The sequence below is a fragment of the Syngnathus acus genome, chromosome 1, assembly GCF_901709675.1.
Source record: "Syngnathus acus chromosome 1, fSynAcu1.2, whole genome shotgun sequence".
NCBI lineage: Eukaryota > Metazoa > Chordata > Actinopteri > Syngnathiformes > Syngnathidae > Syngnathus > Syngnathus acus.
In genome coordinates, this window is record NC_051087.1 from 7556436 (window position 1) to 7582122 (window position 25687).

Genomic DNA, 25687 nt, shown 5'->3' on the forward strand with positions numbered 1-25687 from the left:
AGGTGTCAAAGTCCTCGAGGGTTAAATTGTGAAAAAATACAATTGCACAGTAATTAGATTTTCTGTGGTGTTTTTTATATGAACTTTAAAAATGTCCCTTTTTCAAACATGGTAGAAGATTAGTAACAAAGACACCTTTGGTATAGAATATTTTAGGATGCTTTCTTGAGACGTAGATGGACATTTGTTTGCTTTTTATCATTTGTACAAAACACAATTCAAGGAGCCATACCCATGCAGCCAGTACGCTGTGTTTCTGTCAATGAGATCCAGAAATTGTTTAATCCAGTGTTTACAAGATTTCATTGAGCAAAGTTACTATTTTCTTGTCTGTTTAGAAGTTGGATTCTGCTGAATTTGTTGACATTTTTTCCCCCCCATAAATGTTCAAAAATTACTTTAGCAATCATATTGTTAGGCTAACATTTTCGTATTAGTCATCATCACAATGACTCACAAAGCATATTGTATTGAGAAAATGTAGAATGCTTCCTTTTGAGAGGCGTCATCTTTTCCTCAGTGCCCTGGAGCTTTCTTGCTTTTCATCTTCTGCCCTCATCGTCATCCTCGTGGCGAGTGATTGCATCCTCCTGTGGCGAACTGCTATCCCCCACTGACTCCTGATTTTTAGTGTCCGCCTTCCCGCTACCAGCGAATACTGAGATCTCCATGTGTCCAGCAATTCACCTGTGGGCCTTCCCCAGCATGGGCTGCTGCAACCAGCTGCTTTGGCCCATCAGGTCCTGTTTGGCCCACTTGAGAGGTTCCACCCTGCTGGGGAATTCCACCAGAAAATGTGTGCTGCCATCCATTAAGTTGGGTCAATATTTGCGCAATATGGTTGTCACTGATTCCTGGAGCTGGTCTATTTCTGTTAAGATATGTCTCAGCACGTCCTGAGGACAAAGCAGATTCCAGCATTACCAAGACATTCTTTATCAGTGCAGCAGCAGATGAAGAGCTGATTGCCTGTCTCTGCTTATATGAAGCGGGGTCACCATCTCAAAATTTTGCAATCAACTGGATACTGCTTAGAATTTTTAGGATTGATTCTGATGCCATTGCAGCCTCTTGAGATTTGAGCCACAAACAAAACCTGCAATTACCGCATTAACTTTTGATGTATGTACATGAGTCAATGTGGATTCACCAACATGATGTGCCAACACAACGTGTGTTCCATTCAGCTTTTAATGATTGCAAACATAAACAGCTTCTAAGGTAAGTTGCATAGTTGACAGAAATAATTTTCCATTCTTAGTGACGCTGCAAAAGAATCTATTCAATGACAATTACAGTAATTAAGAAGCCTACCATGTAATACATTGTCCACTAAAAAAATACATGTAAAACAGAATAGAATGAAATGTAGAAAATAAAGGATGTTTTTCTCATATGCTAGGTAATAGGATGCTAGGTCATTACATACATAAAAAGTAAAGAAAGTAGCGACTGCTCTTTGCAGCGAAAAGCAGATATTGGAATTTGTGCTCATTTTGGTCTGTTCATACTTGTGAAGCTGGCGTGAGGGACTGCTTTACAAAAAAGATTCTGCAGTAAAGCTTCGTCATGCTAGAACAGAAAATGGTCTTCCCCACAGTTGAAAGCCTAGATTTGTTATTTTTTATAGATTATTTTAAATGAGTAAGGCGAAATATTAGTTCGAGGAAAGTTAAAAGGTCCAGCCCAACCCCTGATTAATCGATTACTGGGCTAAAATGCGTGCCATGCTCAAACCGAGTTGTATTTTGGAGCATCTGCCAACTTGTGTCCATTAGTGAGCCACAAAGTGAACTTAGAAGAGAAGGTTGACATCAATGTCATCTGTGGAAAGACAAAATTATTGGCATTTGAAATTGACAAAAAATATGGATCAAGTCCTAAGCAGCCAATAAATTATTTACTTAGTGTGTAGCAAGTGCTTTCTCAATAATTTCATTAAAGTTTTTTTTTTTCTTTCTCAATGACCTTCTTTACTTATTTCATATTGGCATGTGTTGTGTGATCTTACTATTCTTGATGCCAAAACAGGAAGTCCACTCAGTAAGGGAGACCTGCTTGTCCTTGTCGGCATCACACTCTTGAAAGAAGAGAGAGGTGCAATGCTCCATAGGTACCAGAGGGACTCGGAGCGGGGCCAGTTCTGAGTGGGACAAGATTCTGTACAAGAGAGACCGTTAAATATGTTCACAGTATGTAATGTCTAATTTTTGTGCTTTCCTTTGTTGGAGGGAATAGATGTTGATCATATACAGTAGTTCCTTAAAATGTATTTTACTTATTATACCTGTCAGAGGGGTGTTGGTCCAGTTGAGCAAATTGCCAGTGCACTGGGTAAATGTACATGTTGTAATTCTTCTCAAAGTCTTGAACCAATAGTTCGACCGAGTGATTACCAGCATGAAGACGTCGCTCGTTCTCATAGATTTTCTTCACCTATAAAAAAGACCAAACAACTTCACATCTGTGTTTTATATATAGTGGGTTTTTTTTTTTGCTATTGTGGTTTATGGTGAAATATATTTTAAGTTCAGAGAACTAGAAGGGTAGAAAATGCAGCAATGGCAAAGTTTTTCAAATAAAAAAAAAAGTAAACGCGCTTTGAATCGTTGCTTAGAAGTGAGGTAGCCGGGGGACACGTAGTCATGTTCATAAAGCTGCAGCAGCACATTTTTCAGCCAGTCCCTCATTCGCAACGGGAACTGGACCAGCTCGGTGTCTTCACATGGAGGTATCACTAAGCAAGACAAAAAAAAAAAAGGTCATTTATTTTCCATCCATGAGTTTGCTGTAAAATGTTGACACGCTCTCACATTTGCATGGTCCTGTGTAGTCCAGATGAAGCCTGTGTCCCTTCTTAGTGCCTTCCAGCTTGCATTTAGTGGCGAAGAGTTCACACGAAGTGTTGTATGTCTTATTGTCCGTACCGCAAACCTTCAGAAATGAAATCACAATGAGCGATATAGACGTTTGTCTTGTCTGCTTCACAGTCCAGTCTACTTATATTAAATAATGTGGTTGGACGAAAACACAAAATGTGTGTTTCATACTTACATGATCAAACTCATTCAAACTAGAAGGACACTGAGAGGGTTCCTGACAGACACAATTTGGCTTTTTATCTTCATCAAGTATGCACATTTTTCCACGCTTGCAGCGGAAATTATCGCATAGATCTGAAACAAAAAAAAACATTAATTGCACTTGACTCAATGATGTCATTCAATGCAGTGTCGATTGCTGAAAATCCAGTGAGCTATTACTCAAAAGCACCATCCTGTGACATACCATCGCCTCTCAAGCTTGTACAGTGACTAAATTCAACCTGATGTGCCTGCATTCAGCCCTTAAGCTGGTAGAGCTGTGTTTTGCTTGCAATCATGAAGCAAGAATGGCTGCTAATGCTGAAGTTTTAGTTATATGCGCCCGTCAGCAGATTGCGAGACTGTTGGTTTAGTGATTGAGTCAATGGAGAGAATGCCGCTGTTTTGGCAGACACCAACCAGGAGGGGCTTCTGGGGCAGGAGAGGATCTGGCACTCGGGTAGAGATCCACCTTGGCCCTTATCTGCACTGGGTTCACACCTACTAAAGAGCCCTGTAGGATGAAATATGGGGAAATATTCAAATGTTTGCAAACATAGAGGGGTTTGTGAATGTTTACTCTACTTCTACTGCAGCTAAACCACATTTAGTCACATTTTTACTTTAGGAGCTCCTTGATGGACACGTAATTACTTTTTGCGCCACTTGAGGGCAGCAATACTGCCCTTCCAGAAATAATCATAAAAAAACCACTAGATGCCAGTATCACCCTACAAACATCTTCCTGTTAATGTCTTCAAAAGGTGATTTTTTTTAAAATTGTGGTTCTCAAGCTTTTCACATTAAGTAGCGCCTAAAAACACTTAGCTTTCCAAATACCACCATGATGACCAAACTACAGTGAAGTAGTAGGCCTACGTATTCGTTTCAAATTAGATGCATTTAGAGTGTATGTAATGATATTGTAAGCCACAATAACATAATGTAAAGGTTGAACATTAAGGCTGTACTGAAATATGAGAGTGAAATCCCCTATTTGCGAGGACCAGATGGCCCACAAATTGAGAAAAGTCACATATAAATTGAAATGGAGAATTTCTCCATCATGAGTTTTCTGCGAAAAATGATTATCCGTTCCACCACGACCATTAACACAATTGTAAGTATTCAAAAACTAGTGGTACTTGTACTACACCATTGAGAATTCTTGGTATAAAATAATGTTTATGAATGTTACAGAATAAATTAATTCACTTTTTAATTTTTCACATGAAAGCTTCATCGAAATGATTGTGTTCAGCTTTGGAGGTTCCTCCATGTGTGCCATACCCATTGGCCTCCTCTTCTCCTTTTTGCCTTCTGAACTGTGTTGTGATTGTGAGTCTCATGAGGAGTCTCTTGGCTCTGCTCGTGTTCATCTTGATTTTCCTCCCTTTGTGGCGAGTGCTTCCTTGTTCTTTGGTTCTTCTTTGGTCTCCTTGTTTTTCCACTGGCATCATCTCTACTCTCAACATTACTTATCTCCTCATCCTTTCCAGCCATCTGCGTCTCTGAGTCTTTTGCCTTGTTGTCTTGGATTTGAACCTCACTTGACGCTCCTTGAGATTCTGTTACATCGTCATCTATGACTCCAGCATATTTATCCTCTTTGATATCAGATTTAGAAACAGACGTTATTTCTTCTGTGTGGTCTTCCACTTTGGCTAGAGATGGCATAATTGCGCTATCACCAGCATAGTCAAGATTTGATATTATCTTGGACTCTGAGCTGCCTTCAGATTCTTCCAAAGAAGCAACATTGTCTTCTCCTAAAGATTCTTCGTCATTTTTCTTGCTTTGCATCTCCACTTCAGAGTCTTGGCTTTCTTTCATTAACATTTCACCACCTTCCCCACTCTCATTTTTAACCCGCTCATCTTGCATCATTGCCAATTTCTCCTCTTGCACTTCTGTTTGTCTGAATTCCTTTTCATCTGCACCTGTGGTCACTTCTTCATCCATCTCTTGTTTTTCTGCTTCATCCTCTTCCTTGTTGAGAAGGTCCACCAGTTCCTCCTCACTCAAGAGGACCGCCTCACTTTTTGTCATCTCAGAGTGGCTACTCTTTTTCTCGGCGGCAGCGTCATCGTCTGCGCTCGCTTCTCCTTCTTCCTGCTCGTGGTTGCCCTCTTCAACAGCCACTAAAGTGGGTAAGACTGGTGCCTCGTTGGCCTCCTCAATGGCAATGTCCTTATTTGAGCAAAGACCAAAATAAATTAAAATTTTTAGATAATATTTGAAAAAGGAAAATCATGTACTTTACCTTTTCCTTGGCCTTGTGCGAAGTCCTATGTTTTCCATGACGATTATTTTCTACCTGTATAAAATTACAAATGTTAATAATTCTGTCTGTGTATTTAAAAACTTCATTCAATTGTCTACAAAATTACTTTCCTACTCACAGATAAAGGGAATACTGCAGCCACAAGGCAAATAAGTACTATGCAGGCCCTCATGCCTGAAACAATATAACAAAACAAACAAGAAAATACAAATTATATTTCCATCAATCACTACAGACAAAATGACAATGAAATGTTTTAAAGGACAAATCTTAGCAACAAAGCACATAGATTTCAAAACCGTCAAATATTTTTCATTCCACACATTTGATTTAAAGTGTGCAAAGCCATCCCCCATCATCATGGTAGCGGGCCTCACTTTTAAAGCTAAAGTAAACATGAAGTGACTACCAGACTGGAAAAAAAGTAGACTAAGTCCACAGTCGCTTTTTGTTGTTGTTGCAGAGCAGAAGCAAAGCAGACATTAGCGGGTCTGTTCCCTGGGAACCAAGGTACTCTGGATTGGTCCAGTTAACCCATGCAGTTCAACTCAATGCATGGCTACGATGTGTGCAAATATTGTAGAAGAATTCTTTTATTTGGTACTTTCATATATATAGATGGAGAAACTCACTTTTCTTCATACTTTTGTAATGCTTGTAATACAAGTTGTGTGGACACACCTTGTCATTTATAGTTTTGGCAACTGTGTTCAAAATGTTGATTAGTCCAAAAAAAAGTGAACGTCTTTTTCTTTAAACTTGGTCTTAAACGTGTCATCCTATTCATTCTTTAGACATTTAAAAAATACTTATGAAATGAGCTGTTGGTGTTGGTATATATTTGTGTTCATGGGCTGTTGTTGAATTGTGTTGTTTAATTTTTTAATTTAATGTTAAATTTTTAAGAAGGGTGGGCGGAGGTATATTTTATCTATATTGTTAGCCGTGGGCGGTCAGAATTTAAAAAAAAAAAAACAATACAAATTGCAAAAATAGCACACTTAGGGGGACTAAACAATACTGTAGTATAAATCTGTGGAAAAAATATTAAATTGACCAAACTTTGACATAGGCGTTTTTAGTACGCCAGCAAAATGTAAAATTATTTATTTTACTAATATTCTTTAGTATGTTGTATTATTATCAAGAAATAAATTATTTAATTAAATTAAATCTCAAATGTATATGTAAAATAGTTTTTACACATTAGCCAGGTAAATTATATTAGTATATACAAAATCATTTAAATTGGAAAATGAATACTGTAAATGTGCTTATTTGACCAATTTCATTGAGAAATTGTTTCATTGACTAAACAAATATTAAAAGCCTGTCGATAATGTAAAAAAATCAGCAAAATGGCTTAGAAAAATGGTCCATAGCCGACCCCTGGCCTATTCCTTGCCAACCCCGAGTCTAGACAGTGTATTTTAAGCTTTCATTTGTGGCATTATTTAGTTGAGGGAATTTCTCAACCTAATTAACTCTGGTAATAAATGTCAATTCTTCAAGCCGCAATTACTGTAAAGTGTCTGCCTGCTAGAACATCTGCCACATTGATATATGGGTAAAATAAACGGTGTGAACTATGTACTGGTTCGGTGGCTTCATTATATAACTAGTCCACACTTGACTAATTCTCAAACACTGAATACCTTAACATGCACGTTTTCACAATTATTGTCTAGACAACTGACTTGTAGTTTATATATAGCAGTATTCATTACCTCGACACAGAAATCCCAAAGTATCTGAGTAAAATAATCAACGCTCAACTTTGGCTATGAGAGGCACAAGCACACCAGCAAGAGCTACAATAAATATGTATTAATTAAAGAACATAAATTAATTCACAAATTAGCAATCTGAGTATAAAACATCAGTACGTGATGAAATAATACCTGAGATAAGTTGCTGGAAGAACGAGAATCCTGCACAAGTGCATTAGTGTATGTGCCTCTGCTCAACCTGGGAAAAGTCCTTTTGTATTGCAGACGAGGATCAAACTCTACACACACTACACACACACAATCGGTCAGTCACGCCAACATTTTGACAAATGGGTTGGGGTCCAGTGGCCCTCAGCTTGTAGCCAATAGATCACAGGGCACAGAAAATAAACCTAGCTTTTACATTCAAACTCTCGTTAAAACCAACTCTAGAATGGAGCTGGAATTCAAATCCAGACATCTCGACTGGGAGAAGCAGACAAGGCCAGTAGTAAGTCAGTGACATGGCAGCAGACTAGCTGAATGTTTGTTTCAATTCTAGTTTCCCAATTGCTCTTAAAAACTGACTTTTGGTCTTTCAGTGTGACAATTCCATGCGCTAGCCTCTGTGGATGTTCTCTGCTTCCACATTCCAAAAACATGAAAGTTCATTTCCGGCCAGTTCCTTTGACCAAGGTGCTGACACAAGGTCTGGATTTAGTTCCCCAGACAGTACTCAGCCGGCCACTGTTCTCTATGAATGGCTTCAAAGCAGAGAACACATTTTACTGGACATTCTAAGTACCATAAGCACAAAATACAAATGCATGAAACCTGTCCAAGGAAGAAAAGCATGTTCCTCCTTTTATTTTGCCGTACTCGCTCAGAAATGTTTGCCTCTTGGATCGCCCCAAAACATGAAATTCACCATTCTGTTAAAATGTTCAGAAACAATATGGGCTTCAACTGACATTTATCAAATATCTTTAGTCATATATTTATCATTTATCAAATTGATTCTTTTGTTACCCACCACAGTGTCACGGAATTAGTCGAGCAGGTCGACCAAATGCAGCTTAGACCAGGGTTTATTGAGGGAAAAGGTAGTTGGAAGGGAGGATGAGGGGAACAAACCAACAGAACCGGCAAACTAACATAACGACATGACAAAACAATTACTGGACTAACTGGCCGACAGAAACAGACAGACAAAGACGTGGGACGGAGACAGCAAACAAGAACCATCCGACAGGAAGTGACACGCAGACAGGACTTAAATACGAGACAAGGTAACGAGAGGAAGGTGACTGTGATTAATACATGGATTGTGAGTAGACACAGGAAGGGAGGGGCGAGTACACAGACCCGGACAGAAACCACGTCAGCCTCCGCATAATAAAACAACCGGGGACGAGTCGTGACACACAGATTGCTTAAAAAAAAACAGTTCAAGTTCCTAGAATTTGTACGTCACTGAAAATATTACGTCCTACTTTCTAGGTCAATTTGAGGTCCTTGAGGTCCAGATTCAATCTTTCTGCATAATCATGGCTCAAGAAAAGGGCACCACCAACCACGGCTTCAAAACGCCAAACAGGATGCGGTTGGGTCAGACAAAATGGCATAAAAAGACCATTTTGGGGTCAAGCGAGGGCCCCCATGAAAGATCACACCTGATGTGACATTGATGCAGGAATTCAAGAGCCTGGATGTCATCATTCTCTTCACCTCACTCAATCATCAAAAATGCATAATGTCTGTCCTTGGCCAGAACACAAACAGTCTCATGTCAAACAAGTGCAGGTTGTGAAACCCATGATAAATGGACCCTATTTAGACCTTGATTGAAAATAGATGTTGGCAAAATGATCTTGATATGGCCGCTTGTTGGGTAGCACGGTAACTTAGCGGTTAGCGTGTCTGTCGACAGTTCGAAGGTCGAATCACAGCTCCAGACTTCCTGTGTGGAGTTTGTATGTTCTCTCTGTGCTTGCAGATGGTCAGTATTTATTTTAACTTCTCAATCAATGCAACAGTCTTTTATCCATATTGCATATTAGGGTCAAGTGGGTTTTTTTTTTTGCTCTTCAGAGCGCTGGCATTCATTATTCATATGATTTGTCTGCCTAATGCATTGAACCAACAGGTGATCGAAAAAGTCAAGTCCGTGGCAAATGTTTACTCGCCTCAAGTTATTTCCCTTGCGTAAATTCACAAATATATAAACTGACTGCCAAGGTCATCGCGTCACTCAACTTCATAGAACCACACGGGGAACACACAGACATAGTAAACCGCATGTCTGCGTGCCACAACAAGCATCAATCAACCTCGCCTCACTCCGCCCTTTTCTAAAGCAGGACACCGAGTGGCGGCTGTGGTTTGCAAAGCGCTCCAGACTTTTGTGAACATCCCCAACCTAATTACATGTTTCTTGTTCATAGCCAAACTCCAAGGAGGTTAAACAAGGAATTCTTTAGTTTTATTTAAAGCCAGACCATATATGGACAGCCAGGAAACTTTTACAAGCCTCAAGCAGGAAACGTACACCTCTTTATTTCAGTAGCCGACATATCTTACTTCCACAGACCAATCCCATAGCTCCAAAAACAGGCTACGGTTACCTCATGACAAACTATTTCTTATTTACAATGGGTTACATAATTAAATTATGATTTGAGCTCATGTTGAAAGAATAATGGTTAAAAAAAAACTGAGATACAATACAGAATATTTTTTATGTGTTCCTGATGTCGATTTATCCTATAGCCCCAAATCTCATTTACAAATGTTTTTTGAGGAGAAAATAGTTTGCTTATATGAACAATTGAAAATTATGACCAAAAATGGAAACTAATGCTTCATTCATAATTAAGTGATTTTTTTTTTTTCTTGTCTCATTTTTTTTCTTGAACAAATACGTGTTTTTTGTAACCAATACTCATTCAATACAATTTTCAAAAGGATATCAAAATACTGAAATATTCAATGGCTGCAGCACTAATATTCATTGTTACTGTAATTGCTTATGCAAGTCATAATGATAGTTAATTAACCATACTATAATAATCTGATGAGATCTGCAGGCTGGAATGTTGGGGGCAGATAAAGTTAAAGTACAATACACAATGATGTCGCAGAGACAAGGTAATACTGCAGCATGAAAATTAGACAAAAATAATTATAAAGGAATTAGGCTGTCTACTGGACTCAATTATCATGGACAGACAGCAGTTTTGGTTCAAGTGGTGAATATGTAAGTCAACAGGAAACAAGTATTACCTCGTCTATGGAACTCTTCCGCTCTGAGTGGGAGAGGGTTTTTTTTTTAACCACAAAGGGACGAACACAAACCTTATAGTAATTATGACAAGGGAGGGTGTTGTGTAACTTAGAATTCAGTTTGCATCTATCCATCCATCCGTCCGTCCGTCCGTCCGTCCGTCCGTCCATCCATCCATCCATCCATCCATCCATCCATCCGTCCATCTTCAACAGCGCACGTGTCAACCTCAAGGCCCGGGGGCCAGCTACGGCCCGTCACATCATTTTATGTGGCCCGCAAAGACAACTCAAATTCATGTGACATTACTAAAATTGCAAATTGTCTTCACTTTTAAAAATAATCTTTTTTAATATATTTGAACAGTTTTTAACAGTCTGATTTGAGAAAGATTTTGTTTTGTAGCTTATACTATACATAATATGAAGCGTTCATCCATTTATTTGGGTTGACAATCATCGTGGCCCTCCAAAGGGAAACTATGACTACAATGCGGCCCGCGACAAAAATAAGTTTGACACCCCAGTTCTACAGTATCTAAAGTGTCTGTATGTCTGTCTGTGGAACAATTTTTTGGTTTACACATCTGGACTTGTAAAGTCCCTTCATAATTTATGACACTTGGTTTGAAGTGTAAGAACTTTTTTTTTGTTTCAAGGAAAATCTATATGTGCGTGCATGTGAGTGTGTGTGCGTTTGTGGTGTCTGTTTGTGGTTTGTGTGTGTAATCAGCACCGTCCCGCCAAAATGTGTTTTGAGCTTGATTGCTGACACAAATACATCTTGGCGTGTCCATAGGAGAAATCCGGAAGGAAGTGATGTAACAGAAGCATAATTTGGTTTGCATATATAGAGTAGCTCGGGGTTTCCTGCAGCACGTCCCAACTACGAGCTTGCCACTCACGCTTCTCCTGCTCGCTGTCACATATAAGCTGAAGTTCTGACAGCTTTTCATCAAAGATTCTCCATTAAGCTTTGATTACTTCTACTCAGGTAATATTGAATATATTTACTTTGTGTCTTTTCAGTAAGTTAAATGTGTTTGCCTTTTTCTTTACACAGAATATGTAATGTCTTTTTAGGTATTTGAAATTTGCATGCAAACATCTGCTTTTAACTTGAGTTATCTCTAACAATGATTCTAAAAATAATGATTATGCTCACATCTGAACTATTTTGTCTCTCTGTGAGTATGATCTAGCTTTATAGTAACGTGAAATACATGTGTTTTACAGAATGAAGGTCGTCGGACTAGTAATTTGCCTTATCGGGGCTATATTTGCCAAACCTGTGAGTATATACAAGTACAATGATAACTTACAGTTTTACAATTTTTGGCTTTTTGCCTATCATTGAACTAAAATGTTATTTCTATGTGATGCTATACAGCTTTTAAAAAATCACATACAGTGAAAACAAATGTCATTTTCTCTTTTCTTTTGGACAGATTTCATTTAATGGCGTCACAGAGTCAAGTGAATCAAGTGAATCAGTGAGTGGTTTTTTTTGTCTTTTCCTTTAATTCATTCAACACTGGAAACCCAGCACATCATTAAACTAATGGTGCAGTTATTATATCGTCTGCGCTTCGAATTCTTCGTCTGCAGCTTATAGCAACAAATATTCAAAGAATGCACCAGCGTAATGATGTTGATGTTGAAAAGTATCATTAAATGTCCCTCCCTGTTTATTCCTTTTAGTCTCAAACTGGTGGTTCACATGTTCCACAATCCATTCAACATTCCACCTACCCTCAGCAGGTAATTTACCTCACTTAAATATGATTTTATGTCATTTGCAAATCTTTGAGATTTGTTTCCTCTTATTGGGGGTGTTTTGGAGATCTGAATAACAAAACCAAAAAATGTGCATTGTATGGGTCCCTAAGAAGAACAGCAGTTATTATGTTGATGTTCAAAAATATCATTAAAGGTCTCCTGTTTTCTGTGTTCATTTCTCCCAGTCTCTGGATGATCCACGATCCCATCAACCTTCCCCCTACCAGAACCACCAGCAGGTATTTTACTCGACAAGTGACTAAATTATGATTTTTTGTTGCTAAAGGCATCATATTGAGATATTCTATTTTTTGTGGGTTTTAGAGCTCTGAAGAAACACCGCAACATCAGGTGAGTGTTTTTGCCCATAGTTGACAGTGATAAACTTTTAAATTGTCGAAGAATATCATTAAATGCCCCTGTTAATTTCTTTCAGTCTCAAGCTGGAGGCTCATATGATCAACAGTCTTATCAGCAGTACTTATACCAATACTACCAGCAGGTAATGTACTGAATATAACGATGATTTTTTGCATTGAAGGCACAATTTTGAGATGTTCGTCTAGCCTTTTTATCAAAAGAACATGCTCAATAATGGAGATGGTTAAGAGTATTATTGAATGCCTCTCTGTTCGTTTCTCTCAGGCTCAAAGTGAAGGTTCTTATGATCCACAATCCTATCAGTATTTTATGCAACAGTACCAACAGGTAATTTACTCTACATATATGACTTGATGTAGTAAAGGAATCATTTTGAAATGTATTCATTTCACTTGTTTTTTGGGGTTTATTTGGAGTTTTGAAAAATTACCCACACATTTATTTTGCATTGGGGACTTTTTAAGCCTACAGACTACGCAAAACTTTAATGACATGGGGCGTAGAAAATGAATGGATGCAGCTGACTCTGCGAGTGTGCATGCAAGCCACATGGTGGCATACTGAAATCAAGCCCAAAGCTACTGGTGAAAAAAAATAGCTAAAGGCTTATTTATTTTGCTTCTTTTTTTCTCAGAGTTTGAATCCAGCTTCTGTGGGTTCTGACAACCAAGTCGTAAGTCAGTCAGCGCAGCACGCAGCTGACATCAGCGACACCACCAGCGAGGACGGGGACACAGTCAGCATCGCTGGCGACGCGGCTGACACTGTTGACAGTGATGAGAGCAGCAGTAGCGAAAGCAATGAAGCCAGTGACGAGACTGACAGCAGTGACAGCGCCAGCAATGAATCCAATCAGAGCGTCGACGACTCAAAAAAAGATAGCACCGAGAGCAGTGAGGCCACCAGTAGTGACAGCAACCAGTCTAATGAAACCACCAAAAGTGACAATGATGGACCAAGTCAACCTGATAACAAAAGTTATACAATCAAGAGCACACTGAAAGTTATTTACAGCAGTGAGAGCAACGGTGAGGAACCTGGTCAGACCTTAGCGGGTAATAACGGAACAAGCAGCGAGAGCAGTGAAACCAGCGACAACATTAGTAGTGAAAGCAGTGAAAGCAACAGCAGCGAGAGTGCCAGTGATGACAGCAACGAATCCGCCGAGGATAGCCCCAACCCCAGTAGTGAAAGCCATCCGACAGTTAAGGTCAGTGAAGTAAGCTATGCCATCAAGACCTCATTGGTAAGCGATGTGATTGACAGTAGTGAGAGCGCCAGTCAAGAAACCATTCAGACCAGGGATATTACAAGTAATGACAACAACAAAAGTGTGACTAGCGACATCAGTGATAGCAGCGAGTCCAATGAGAGCGCCAGTAATGGATCAAGTCAGACCAGTGACAAAAGTTCTACCATCAAGAGCCCATTGGTAAGTGAAGTTATTTACAAACGCGGGGGTATCATTGAGGAACTTGGTCAGACCGACAATAGGCATAATGGAACCAGCAGTGAGGCCAGAAACGACACCAGTAGTGAAAGCGGTGAAGCAAGTCAAGAAAGCACTGAGACGGACAGCAGTGAAAGTGCTAGTGATGAAAGCACTGAGTCCATTAGTAGCCCTGACAGCAGTGACAGCAGCAGTGAAAGCAGCAGTGAAGAGACCAGCATGACCAGTAATAGCACCAGTACTGATAGCAATCAAAGTGACGTCAGGGAAACTGGTAAGGCCAGTGACAGCAGCGAGTCAACTGAGAGCACCAGCAATGGGTCAAGTCTAACCGATGACAAAAGTTACGCCGTCAAAGCCCCTTTGGTTCGTGAAGTTATTTACAAAAATGGAATCAATGGTGGGGAAGCTGGTCAGATCAGCAAGGGCAGTGATGACAGTACAAGTAATGAAAGCAAGGAGGCAGATAAGAGTAACAACGCCAGTAATATTCCTAGTAGTGAAACCCGTGATGCAGTCAAGATCAGTAAGGTCAACTATGACGTCAAGGCCTCGCTGGTAAGTGTGAATGACAGCAGTGAGAGCACCAGTGAAGAAACCACTCAGACCAGTGATATAAAAAATGACAGCAGTGAATCCAGTGACACTAGCAGTCATGAAAGCAGTGGGTCCAGTGAAATCATCATTAGTAAGAACAGTAAGGCCAGGGACATCACCGGGCATGAAAGCAGTGAATCCAGTGAGACCACCAGTCCGGAAAGCACCACTAAGGACAAGGAATCCACTAGTGATGAAAGCAGTGAGTCCAGTGATACTACCAGTCATGAAAGCAGTGAATCCAGTGGAACCTCAAAGGCCAGCGACATCACCGGGCATAAAAGCAGCGAATCCACAGAGAGCAAAAGTCACGAAAGTAGTGAATCCAGTGCCACCAGTAGTCAGGAAAGCAGTGAAACCAGCAAGGACAGTGACAGCAGTGAAACTAGTAAGGCCAAAGACAACAGTCATGAAAGCAATGAGGTCCACCAAAGCAAAGCCACAGACTGTAATGATGGGGACGAAAGCTGCGAGAGTGAGGAGTATTTCTTCCAGGACATTGGCGACGATGCTCACTACTCAGTGGACAATCTCTTGGTGCCAGATGAAGACGTCATGGAGTTACAGCTGCGAAGAAGATGACCTCACATAAAGCAAGTCTCCCAAATCAACTGCAAGACTGTTGAAGATGCTGTTTGGTGGTGACAGGTGGAACATAAGCTATTTTTTCTACTCCTGAATCTTGATATTGGCATCATAATGTTATCATGTGTGTTTACTGAAATTATTTTTTGCTTCTCTCTTCACCTGGTGGCAGAGTGTCTCTACAGTTTACTGCATTTTGTGTATGTCTTATAAAAATAAATCTTTAATTTTTATTTACCTGTGTCATCCTTACAACAACGTGCAGCAGTTAACTAGTAAACTATGCCTCCAACCTAAATAATGCATATTCCTGAATGCCGTTCCCCGGCATACAACATATGTAAAAAATAGACGTAACAAAAGTTGCGGCCCGAACCGTGGTGCCCGGCTAGTTTATTTGGTTCGAGTATGGTGCTAACACCGTCAAAATCGCGTTCTTTTGCGTTGTCTGGATTCCTTCGCGTCATCGGTCAAAAATGTATAGAAAGTAAAATTACGCGTTTATGACACCGTGGCCGGTTAGCTCAGTTGGTTAGAGCGTGGTGCTAATAACGCCAAGGTCGCGGGTTCGATCCCCGTACGGGCCATGTTCTCTTTTGCGTAGTACGGATTACTTTTTCTTAGACTCGGTCAGGGGTAATAACTGTATAGAAACCGCTGTTTCGCATCAACGCCGCAACGGCCGGTTAGCTCAGTTGGTTAGAGCGTGGTGCTAATAACGCCAAGGTCGCGGGTTCGATCCCCGTACGGGCCACTAAAGCTTTTGATTACTTTACTTGTCAATTTTCCATCATAATTAAATGGATTTTGTACAGCTATTACATCATAACTCAGGACAGGATAAGAAACAGTGGCAGCATTCTTGTATTTGGACACATTGAATATACTCTTATCCAGGGGTCACCAACTCCGGTCCCCTACACTAATCTAATGCATTTTACTCAGCTTCGGTCACTACTAAAATCAATTGTGTTGCAATTACTAAAAGAAATTCACAACTATGATTTCACGCTTTTTTTTGCTCTAAAACTATGAATACAAAAACTATTACTTTAAAGCATTATCTAATATTTTTATGATGTTGTTCAGTAGGTTACTTATAGGAGCACATCCAAATTTGGAACTACTAAGTGTTGACGTTAACATTATTCAGTATTCATTGAGTAATGTTATAACAGTCACCATTATCTCCAAAAGACAAATACAATGACAAAAGTATTTCCTTTAATCTACATTGAATGTTTTACTAAGCAATTGAAAAGCCATTTAATAAGTGGGAAAAGAAGCAAGGTATGTAGACCGTTGTGTCATGATGCTTAAATCCACGAGAAGAGCATCTCATATTGCATCTACCTATTGTCCATATCACTCATCCTCACGAGACACAGGTAAGATGGTATCTATCATCTCAGTTGACTTTGGGTAAAAGGCGGGTTACACCCTGGACTGGTCGCGAGCCAAATACAGATGTCCCACAACGAAGCTATGAACATGTGAGGTATTATCACGGACTCTCTGCAGGGAAATGAGACCTGAGATGCAGTTTCAGAGCTGGTATAGTGGCAAGTTCTTTGCGACACGTGTGGCAACGTAGAGGTAGTTTTAACAATTCGCTGGTGCCTTCTTTAACTGTTACCTTTCCATCCGTTTCAAGCATATGGATGACATCTGCAGGGAAATCACAAAAAGAGCACAAAGTAATCAATTTTAGAAACATTTTTTCATTTATAATTGTCCTAATGCTCGGGATGTCCGAAACAGTAACTTTGGTTCCTGTAGCCTTCCATGAACGGAGACTGATTTGTATTGTTTCAAAATAAGACGTGCCAACATTGGCTTCTGTTTTGGAAAACAATGAGAGACATTTTCGGACATGTTTTGAACTAAACTGAGTCATAATTAATCAATTAGTTCCAACATTTTCTGCACTGTCAATTGGAAATAATGTCCTGTTTTTTAAGGATACATTGAAACATGTTTTTATATCCATTTTATCCAATAATAAAACAATTGACAGATTAATTGATTTTTAAAAAATAATCGTTAGTTGCAACCCTGCTATGACCAATATATTGATTTCACCTTGAGATTCAATAAAGTAGGCTGTTGTGAACGAGTTCCAGTGCTTTTTGTTCTTTAAGCAAGGAGAATCAAAGTCTTGGCTGATCACGTGGAGGTGCACACGACTGCAGGAGGAAAAAGACAACATTTGACACAAATGTATGTGTGTGAAAAAATATTATAACAAGGTATACCAAAATTAAAATTTATATTTTCATGGATTGGCAACAGAACTGGCTGTGCCTTGCACAGGTAAAATCCTAAAACTTATTTTCAGCATGTGTGAAAGAAAGCTTGTAATTTGCAACATCATCACACTGCAACTGCGATTCAAATTTTGAATGGCAGTAAAACTAGTTGCCGACAAATCAGCCACTTATGAAAACAAACAGTTCAGTTGGGTTGGGCCACATTGATCATTGTGCAGTGAGCCCTTACTCAACAACTATCACTATAAGATCCAGTTACCTCATACTTGGGATGGCATGGTAGCCACAGCGAAAGTCCAAGGAACTGGCGTGTGGGCACTGTTGAATCATTTGCTCGGCTACTTTCTGCATGTGCTTAACCAGGTTGGAGTGCTCATTGCGCAACGCCTTCAGGCTGGGAATGGATAGCCATGGAAGAACCAGCCAATGGTAACGTGCCTTGGGGTATTTGTCTCTGATTACAACTACTTGATCATCCTTGTACACCTACAAGAAAAAAATATGTATGATAACCATATAACCATCGCTGTGATTTATTTATGAGCATATCTTTTTAAGAACCTGCATTTTGGGGTCTTGCATTGAAGCCTTCAGCCCTTGGCTCCAATGTCCCACGCTTTCCTGTAACAGATTACTTTTTACTTATGATTTTGGCTGCAGCTTACTGCATTCCCTTGATGTTGCTCCCCAATGAATTACATGGTGCATTGTCCACTGGAATAAATAAAGGCCACACCTCCAATGGCTGTTTTTATCTATCTGTTTATCTACCACAACACAGCACATCACATTTGTAAAGCTTCAGGAGTTTAAAATGAAAGTTCTGCCGTATGCAGCATAGAACAAAAAATATTTCAAGAGTGAGCAAGAAAGAGTTAAGGAATAGAATTTAAGATCTGATGTCGGGACAAGATTCCATCTCACTGAAGTAATGGAGGCATAAGTACAATGAAAATTTGTTACGTTAATTCTGTAAAACACAAAGACCCTCCCCGAAAGAACAAACACTTACCCTAATGTATGTCCAAAAGTGGCCACTTCATGAGAAAACATGGGAACTAATCCATTGCCAGATTTAATTTATTCTAAGTAACTGATTGTCACAAGGTCATTGGGATATGTAAAAAATGGTAGCATTAGGCAATTGAATCAAAATTATTGTTAAAAAGTCCTGAAAAAAAGTTCAGTTGTAAATGTCTTACATTGATCTTGCTTGAGTCTTCTGCTTGGCCAGACCCAAGCAGTTCGGATTTTTTGGCTGCTTTTCTACTGGGAGCCTCTGGACAGCCTTCTTGATCCATAGAAGCCACTTTAAGTGGTCTCTTACAACTACCAGGATCTTCCTTGAATTGTATTTTATATGGGTACAACTCATTCACAATGTGGAGTAACTGGCCAGGCTTCATTTTGACCTCCTTCCCTTGACCAACCACCACAGAGTCGATGGAGCTGTGGTTTGCACCCAGCTATAGTATCAAAATGAGAAAGCAAATCAGTTATCATCTTTAAAATTAAATAATTTAAAAAAAATCATTTTCTCTTACCTGTTTAACGTGGACAAAACCTTTGTTGCAGTCAGCTTTCAACTCGACTGGTTTGAAAAGGATTGTTTGGGTAAAGTTGTAAATTAATCAATTTAGGATAATTGCATTTTAAAATAATCTGAGAAAATAACTTAGATAAAGTTAGTAGGCTACCACAGTATTATACTGAGTATAATCTGAGTCGTGCAGATAAAGCCACATTGAAAGTATGCAAAACAGAGCTGTAACATTTAAGAATACAAAACAAGACCGAGAGATTAAATCATTAGTAACAAACTGAAATTACATGAAGTCTAATCTATCTGGCATAGTACCGTTTACCTTGTTCTCTGGAGCATTTTTTGTCTTTAATAGTAGTTTCTGGCCCACGACCCAAGACAACTGGCTGAAGGTGAGGCAAGAAAATAGGTTTATGCGTTTCCTCTTGACTAACAAGCCAGCAAATTGGCATTTTAGCATTTTATGTAGACTGAAAATATAAATAAAAGTCAGATTAACAACCCGCCCACGGTTGCTTTGTTGACTGCTATCGGCGCCTTGTGATGACGTCGCCGCCGCGGTGCCGCTTGCTCCGTGACAGAGAAAATTCTGGAATTTCAAGTCTTCGCTTGACTTTTCGGCGGCGTCAACGTGTTGCTTCCAACAAGGTTTGAACGCGTTGTTGCGAGTGTGCGAATGAATATTAGTGTATGAATTCCGTTAAATGGGTCAATATAAAAACATTTACCATCGCATCTTAAACTAGCATTAGCTAGCGTTAGCAACAAGGCTCTCGAAAGCAGGGCCGGAGAAACGAAACCTTTTTAACACATGGGCAATGCTTTGCAATCACAAGTTGCTTCTATTTCATACCCATTTCAAAGTATTTGTTCACATTTTAGTCTGTGTATGTCTCTTTCAATGCATCTTAAAAGTCAGCATGATTTTACACGTGACAATGATGAAAGAGGGCAAATGCGTTTTAGTTGAGCGTGTTGTGTCATCTTCGTTTTGTAATGTAATCATAGACAAAACAACCCGTGACAGTCACCACATGGTACGACAAAATCATCAAACTTTGCGTTTCGTTATAATTGCTAAGTTGTGTATAAATGTCAAATATTTCTGATTCGGCCACTCCCTTGAAGAACTAGGTGGCATCACGTGTTTCCATGCCCCTAAAAGATAATCTATTGATTCACTTGCAAATTACACAAAACATAAAAGTCCAGTGTTGTATTTTGTTGAATGTACCTATATTCATGATCTCCCTTTTCAAAGGCTATCATCTCAAGGAAAACATGGTGAAGAAGTGGGTTTCTATGATACGTTGGGTCCCTAACTATATGTATTTCAATAGTAAATGTATTTTCATGATGTCTCTTTTCAAAGGTTATCTTCTCAAGGAAAACATGGTGAAGGAAACGGGTTTCTATGATACATTGGGGGTGAAACCCCATGCAACTCCCGATGAACTGAAAAGGGCTTATCGCAAACTTGCTTTGAAGTATCATCCTGACAAGAATCCCACAGAAGGAGAGAGGGTAATAAAAAGTGTCCAAATTGTGACAATTTGTATCGGTCATGTTTTAATGAGAGTTTTTGGATTCTTTGTAGTTCAAGCAAATCTCACAGGCATATGAGGTGTTGTCAGATGCCAAGAAAAGAGAGATTTATGACCGGGGAGGAGAAGAGGCCATCAAAGAAGGAGGTGGTGGCGGTGGAGGAGGAAGCTTCGCATCACCGATGGACATATTTGACTTGTTTTTTGGAGGCGTGAGGCGGATGCACAGAGAGAGAAAAGGTACGTACACACGTCACTTGATTTTCTATAAGCTGTATTGGTATTTCTTTTATTGACAAACTACAGGGTGTTAGGCAAGTCTGTTTCTCTTTGCGTTCCCTTATAGCAGGGATGTCAAAGTCAAATTCACCAAGGGCCAAAACATTTGCGACAAGCCAACGGTCGGATTGTTGAAATGTTTATTAAAACATATTGGAATGAACATAGCCTATTGAACCAAAACCTAATACAGTGTATATTATTCAATTCAATGAATAAGGCAATATTTTCTTATGGATCTGTCAGTCATTTCAAGTGAAATCATTTTTCAACAGGCAAATGGATAAAAACGAACTTCCTTCAAAGAAAACCCCAATAAAAGAATAAAGCAATATTTTGTAATGGCTCTGTTAGTAACCTCAAGGGCAAACATTTTCAAATTCAACTGTTTTTAAAAACAAAATGTTTCTTAATATCAAGATAAATACATGAATGAGAGTGCATGCATTATGAACTGAAAATGCATTACTGTGCTGCTCTATAATCCCACAGATCACTACTTTAAAATAAGAAAACATCTTCTGGTGTCTAATTGGTGACTTTTAAGGATAATTATTCAGTCTTGGACTTTATCTTGGCACTAAACAGACCAGGGTTCGATTGTAATGCTGGTCCGGACCTTTTGTGTATGTGTGAATACACGCAAATGAATCCTGGTGCCAATTACAGAAACGGACCAAGACCCAGTGGTCTCGGTTCGCTTCCAAACGAACTCTGGTGCGGTTCGCTTCAGGTGGGAATAAAAATGTACAGTCTGAATAGGAACCACACCAAACGAAAAAAAATTCCAGACCAAACCCGCGGGCCTGGACTTTGACGTATAGCTTTATAATAACTCAATGACCTTTGAAAGCTATGAAAACCCAACTTCCATTTCCGGAACGCTATTGATCTTAATTTTCTGTGGCAAAGTATGAAAACAAAAAAGCTGAGAAATTATTATTAATAAAGAGCAAATTTGAGTTTCAAAATTGTGAAATAGTTTTAGTAGGAGGTGGTAGGCCTCCAGTTCTTTTTCAGGGACACAAAACCCCCTTGCATGTATGGTACACATCTGTCTGGTGGCTGCTTTGAAAATTTTATCTGAAATCTGTGTTGAACACAAAACATTTTGATATGAGCTGTTATAAAGTGACAAAGTTTTGAAACACTCTGAATAGTATTACATATATAAATTGCTATTTTTCTCCTCCCATGGCAGGGAAGAACATAGTGCACCAGATTTCAGTAACACTGGAAGATATTTATAATGGAGCCACAAGAAAACTTTCTGTCCAGAAAAATACTCTATGTGAGAGATGTGAAGGTATGTCTAAAGATTCAAAACTATGGTAAATGGAGTGCATTTTTTTTTTTTGAACGCTTTCCATCATTTGTTGCCCAAATGGCTTTATGGCGCCTCACAAAAACTCATCCACACACACATTGACATATCAGCATCACATACCAGCGGTGTCTCTGAGCTTCTTCATTGTAGTTGTAAGAATTTTAACAAACTTCGATTGGTCTTTTCTGACTGTATTTCTTGGATAGGCAAGATTAGGTCCTTTATCCTCTACTCAACTGAAAGCTAACAAAGCCTTGTGACATCATTTGTTTTTAATCTAGGTGATAATTTCCAAGGAAACATTCCAGTCGATTCTTTACTTTTTGATGTAATTCCAGAGAATGTCTGAAAAAGAGACCTGATTTAAAAATAATTGCAGAGAATGTCTGAAAAGAGACCTAATTTAAAAGCCATATTGAAAGTTGGGTATACCACCAACATTAAGATGTTTTGGACTAATCAGAAGCCTAATGAGCTTTATAGAAAAGCACAGCAAAAACAATCTAACGCTTGTTATACATATTTTACGACAAAGAAATTTTCCACCAATGTCTCAATGCCAGACTTCGATTCATCTTGGACAAAAGGCCAGAATATTTGAAAACAAGATAAAAATGGACTTTTTGTGTGAACAAGGCCTTTGTTATTGTGAACAACTGCCATAGCCCAGAAATTGAACTCTAACAGCTTGTGAAATATTGCATCGACAGGTCGTGGCAGTCGTAAAGGGGCAGCCCAGATGTGCATGTCGTGCCATGGTACGGGCATGCAGGTTCGAGTACACCAACTAGTGCCGGGTATGGTCCAGCAGGTGTCCACAGTGTGTCACAGCTGTCAGGGCCAAGGTCAGCGAATCAGTCAGAAGGACCGCTGCAAAGCGTGCGGTGGTCGGAAGATGCTGCGACAGAAGAAGATTCTGGAAGTCCACATTGACAAGGGTAAGAACGAAGGAAGATCCAACCATAATGTCGAATTGTCAATGAAGGATCAAGCTAAACCTTACATTGTACAGGGATGAAAGACGGGCAGAAGATCATGTTTCACGGGGAGGGAGACCAGGAGCCAGGTCTTGAGCCAGGTGACATCATCATTGTACTGGACCTGCAAGAACATCCCCGTTTCACAAGGTACCATTTTCACCTCTAAATGGTAATTATTTACACTGTGCGTAGGTTTGTAGGCTAGGAGTCTATCACAATCTGTATGGGCTGGATAAGTGCACCACATTTGCACAGTGATATTCTCCCCGGGCGGCACGGTGATGCCAATTTTGCAATGCACTTCCAGGAGAGGAGAGAATTTGACCATGTCGATGGAGTTGCAACTGGTAGAAGCTTTGTGTGGGTTCCAGAAGCCTGTCCAGACACTTGACAACCGAACCCTCCTCATCACGTCCCATCCAGGTCACAAGCACACTGTCAACTTCTTGCAAAAAGGTCCCGACTAAAACCAGTTAATAGATGCAAGGCTGTCTTTTGACCCACAGGGGAACTGATCAAACCCGGGGACACCAAGTGCGTCTGCAATGAGGGGATGCCAATGTATCGCCGGCCATTTGAGAAGGGCAAACTCATTATTCACTTTTCTGTAAGCGAGCCACGTTTGCGCATACACGTCACACATTGTCTCACAAGCTGTAACGTTTCATTTAACCCAAATTCCCTTCCTCTAGGTGGTGTTCCCCAAAGCCGACTTCCTCCCAAAGAACAGACTGAAGGAGCTCGAGCGCTACCTTCCGGTGAAGGTGGACGCAGAGCAGCCGGAGAGTATGGAGGATGACCTCTACATCTACGCCGACCTTGAGGACTGTGACCTTGAGAGCCGCAAACGGCACAGGCATCAGCACTACTACATGGATGAAGATGACTATGCCAGCACCGGAGGTGTTCAGTGCCAGACGTCTTAAACATCCACTTTGCATTCCAAAACCTTCATCTTCTAAAGTTAAGCGCCTTTTTAAAAAAAAAATAATAATAATCTCATGCACTTTTTTTGGAGGGGGGGTTAACTTTTCTCAGTTGTCAAACTGAACCACAAAACTGTGTTTGTCGTCATTATTTTTGAAACTCTGAAGGACTTAATTGGTGTTGCTGCTGTAATGACAATGTAAGAAAATGAAATAAGTCCTCTTTTTGTCCCGATAACAGTTTTTTTATGCGGGGCGTGGCATTCTGCTACAATGCCAATATAATATAGAATAACCTTTTATAGTATTACTGAATCACTTGCTGTTGTAAACATTTCGTCAATGACCTGTTCAATCCAATGTGTGTGTGTTAAAATGGAGTGTGCATGCTCACTTTTATTACATGGATGCTATTTTTTAAACATTTCTTAATTTTAAAAATGTGACTGACAAAGCTAAGCAGCGAAACAATGCTTGAAATTTTTCAGTTGAAAGTCTAATATTTAACTTTGGTTCAACAATTAATTCCCTACTGCCATATTAAGTGTGGTCTTTGTTTTGCTTTTGTACCTGTCATGAAAGGAGACAATTTACAAGTCGGCAAAAAAAAAACATCCTAAATGAGCCAAACTGTCTGCTGTTCCAGTCGTGTTTAAGATTCAGAAACTTTTAGGAACTGCAGTTGATTTGGTTTTTACTTCAATGTTTACTTGGATACACCACTGGAAGCATTAGCATGTTATAAATGTTAGGGAATGACATCTGGAAATATAAATGACACGTTTTAATCAACAGAAAGAGTTTAAGGCCTGCAAGTCATTCATTTTGTCTCATGTCATGGTGGTTGTCAAACTGGTTGTTGTTGACTGTAAATGCCATGTTGGTAGGTGGCTCTGCAGCTGTGTTAATCTTACCTCAATAAATGATTGTCTTAAGGAATTTTGAAATTATTTGATGATACACTAAGGTGCATCCATTCTCAACAAAATGCATATTTAGAAGCAAAGATGTATTTTTAATGTCCGACACATTTTTAAGGACGAGTTATTTATGTATCTGACTTACCCAATTTACAAAAGCATACAAATATGCTGACAGTCTAATTGAAATCCTAACCAGTTGTAAAACACATAGCTGCAATTCGAGAAAATATATTTCGCATACTCTTGAAGTATAGCCGCTTGCAAAACCAATTGCAGCCAAGACAAAACAGCTTTAATTTGGCAAGAGACAGATTTATAAAAGTGAATCCTCAAAGAAGTTCTCCACAGTATTCTCGTTTTTTTTTTGGTGAATTCTCAAATATCGCGAGAATTCAGCGTGCAGGCAAGCGTACAGCTTCTCGACACTGACAACAATCCATCCATTTGAAAACATTTTGAAGTCTTGAACGAAACTTTAGAGCATTCCACAGCCCTACAACATCCTGATGAGCGCATCTTAAAAGCTGGTAGGTACTTTGCAGTACTCAATACTCGGGCAAAGAATAGGTTCAAGAGCGTTTATAATTCCAATATTAATCCGCAAATGTATAAACATAAATATATCATTAACTTCAAAGCAAGGTACAAGTAAGGAATGAGTCACATATTTACAAAATTTTAACGTAATGGCAGCTGGTGTAGTTGCTTTTGAGAATATTCGTGACTATCAACATTTCAGGAAAAT

At 39.5% G+C, this 25687-nt stretch overlaps 4 protein-coding genes and 2 non-coding genes across 7 annotated transcripts; 4 read left to right on the plus strand and 2 right to left on the minus strand.

The window, feature by feature from the left end:
- Positions 1 to 1173: 1173 nt before the first annotated feature.
- Positions 1174 to 7394, minus strand: sparcl1 (SPARC-like 1). The gene is made up of 11 exons (XM_037259629.1): positions 7269 to 7394; positions 5486 to 5541; positions 5347 to 5400; positions 4374 to 5273; positions 3504 to 3597; positions 3055 to 3176; positions 2814 to 2934; positions 2601 to 2737; positions 2288 to 2436; positions 2012 to 2160; positions 1174 to 1824 (listed from the first exon to the last, which is right to left on the minus strand). Exons 2-11 carry the CDS (start codon positions 5537 to 5539, stop codon positions 1796 to 1798), a joined length of 1809 nt encoding a protein of 602 aa, XP_037115524.1. The 5' UTR covers positions 5540 to 5541; positions 7269 to 7394; the 3' UTR covers positions 1174 to 1795.
- Positions 7395 to 11210: 3816 nt separating this feature from the next.
- Positions 11211 to 15244, plus strand: LOC119127534 (dentin sialophosphoprotein-like). 2 transcript variants are annotated; one of them, XM_037259550.1, is made up of 10 exons: positions 11211 to 11352; positions 11595 to 11649; positions 11807 to 11851; positions 12060 to 12119; positions 12323 to 12376; positions 12462 to 12488; positions 12574 to 12639; positions 12783 to 12845; positions 13153 to 13607; positions 14028 to 15244. In XM_037259550.1, the coding sequence occupies exons 2-10, from the start codon at positions 11596 to 11598 to the stop codon at positions 15145 to 15147; spliced, it is 1944 nt and encodes a 647-aa protein (XP_037115445.1). In that variant the 5' UTR covers positions 11211 to 11352; position 11595; the 3' UTR covers positions 15148 to 15244. The 2 variants fall into 2 exon arrangements, with proteins under 2 accessions (XP_037115445.1, XP_037115439.1); XM_037259544.1 differs by having other exon boundaries at positions 13153 to 15244.
- A 419-nt stretch (positions 15245 to 15663) lies between these two features.
- On the plus strand, positions 15664 to 15737 carry trnai-aau. The gene has a single exon. It is a non-coding gene; the product is annotated as a tRNA-Ile (tRNA).
- A 93-nt stretch (positions 15738 to 15830) lies between these two features.
- On the plus strand, positions 15831 to 15904 carry trnai-aau. The gene has a single exon. It is a non-coding gene; the product is annotated as a tRNA-Ile (tRNA).
- A 379-nt stretch (positions 15905 to 16283) lies between these two features.
- aptx (aprataxin) lies at positions 16284 to 19443 on the minus strand. Its single transcript, XM_037259568.1, has 7 exons — positions 19286 to 19443; positions 18965 to 19011; positions 18623 to 18886; positions 17982 to 18041; positions 17680 to 17906; positions 17233 to 17336; positions 16284 to 16818 (listed from the first exon to the last, which is right to left on the minus strand). The coding sequence occupies exons 1-7, from the start codon at positions 19413 to 19415 to the stop codon at positions 16655 to 16657; spliced, it is 996 nt and encodes a 331-aa protein (XP_037115463.1). The 5' UTR covers positions 19416 to 19443; the 3' UTR covers positions 16284 to 16654.
- Positions 19444 to 19487: 44 nt separating this feature from the next.
- On the plus strand, positions 19488 to 24954 carry dnaja1 (DnaJ heat shock protein family (Hsp40) member A1). Its single transcript, XM_037259562.1, has 9 exons — positions 19488 to 19611; positions 20336 to 20487; positions 20561 to 20747; positions 21988 to 22092; positions 22824 to 23051; positions 23126 to 23240; positions 23401 to 23516; positions 23600 to 23700; positions 23786 to 24954. Exons 2-9 carry the CDS (start codon positions 20356 to 20358, stop codon positions 24017 to 24019), a joined length of 1218 nt encoding a protein of 405 aa, XP_037115457.1. The 5' UTR covers positions 19488 to 19611; positions 20336 to 20355; the 3' UTR covers positions 24020 to 24954.
- Positions 24955 to 25687: the final 733 nt, after the last annotated feature.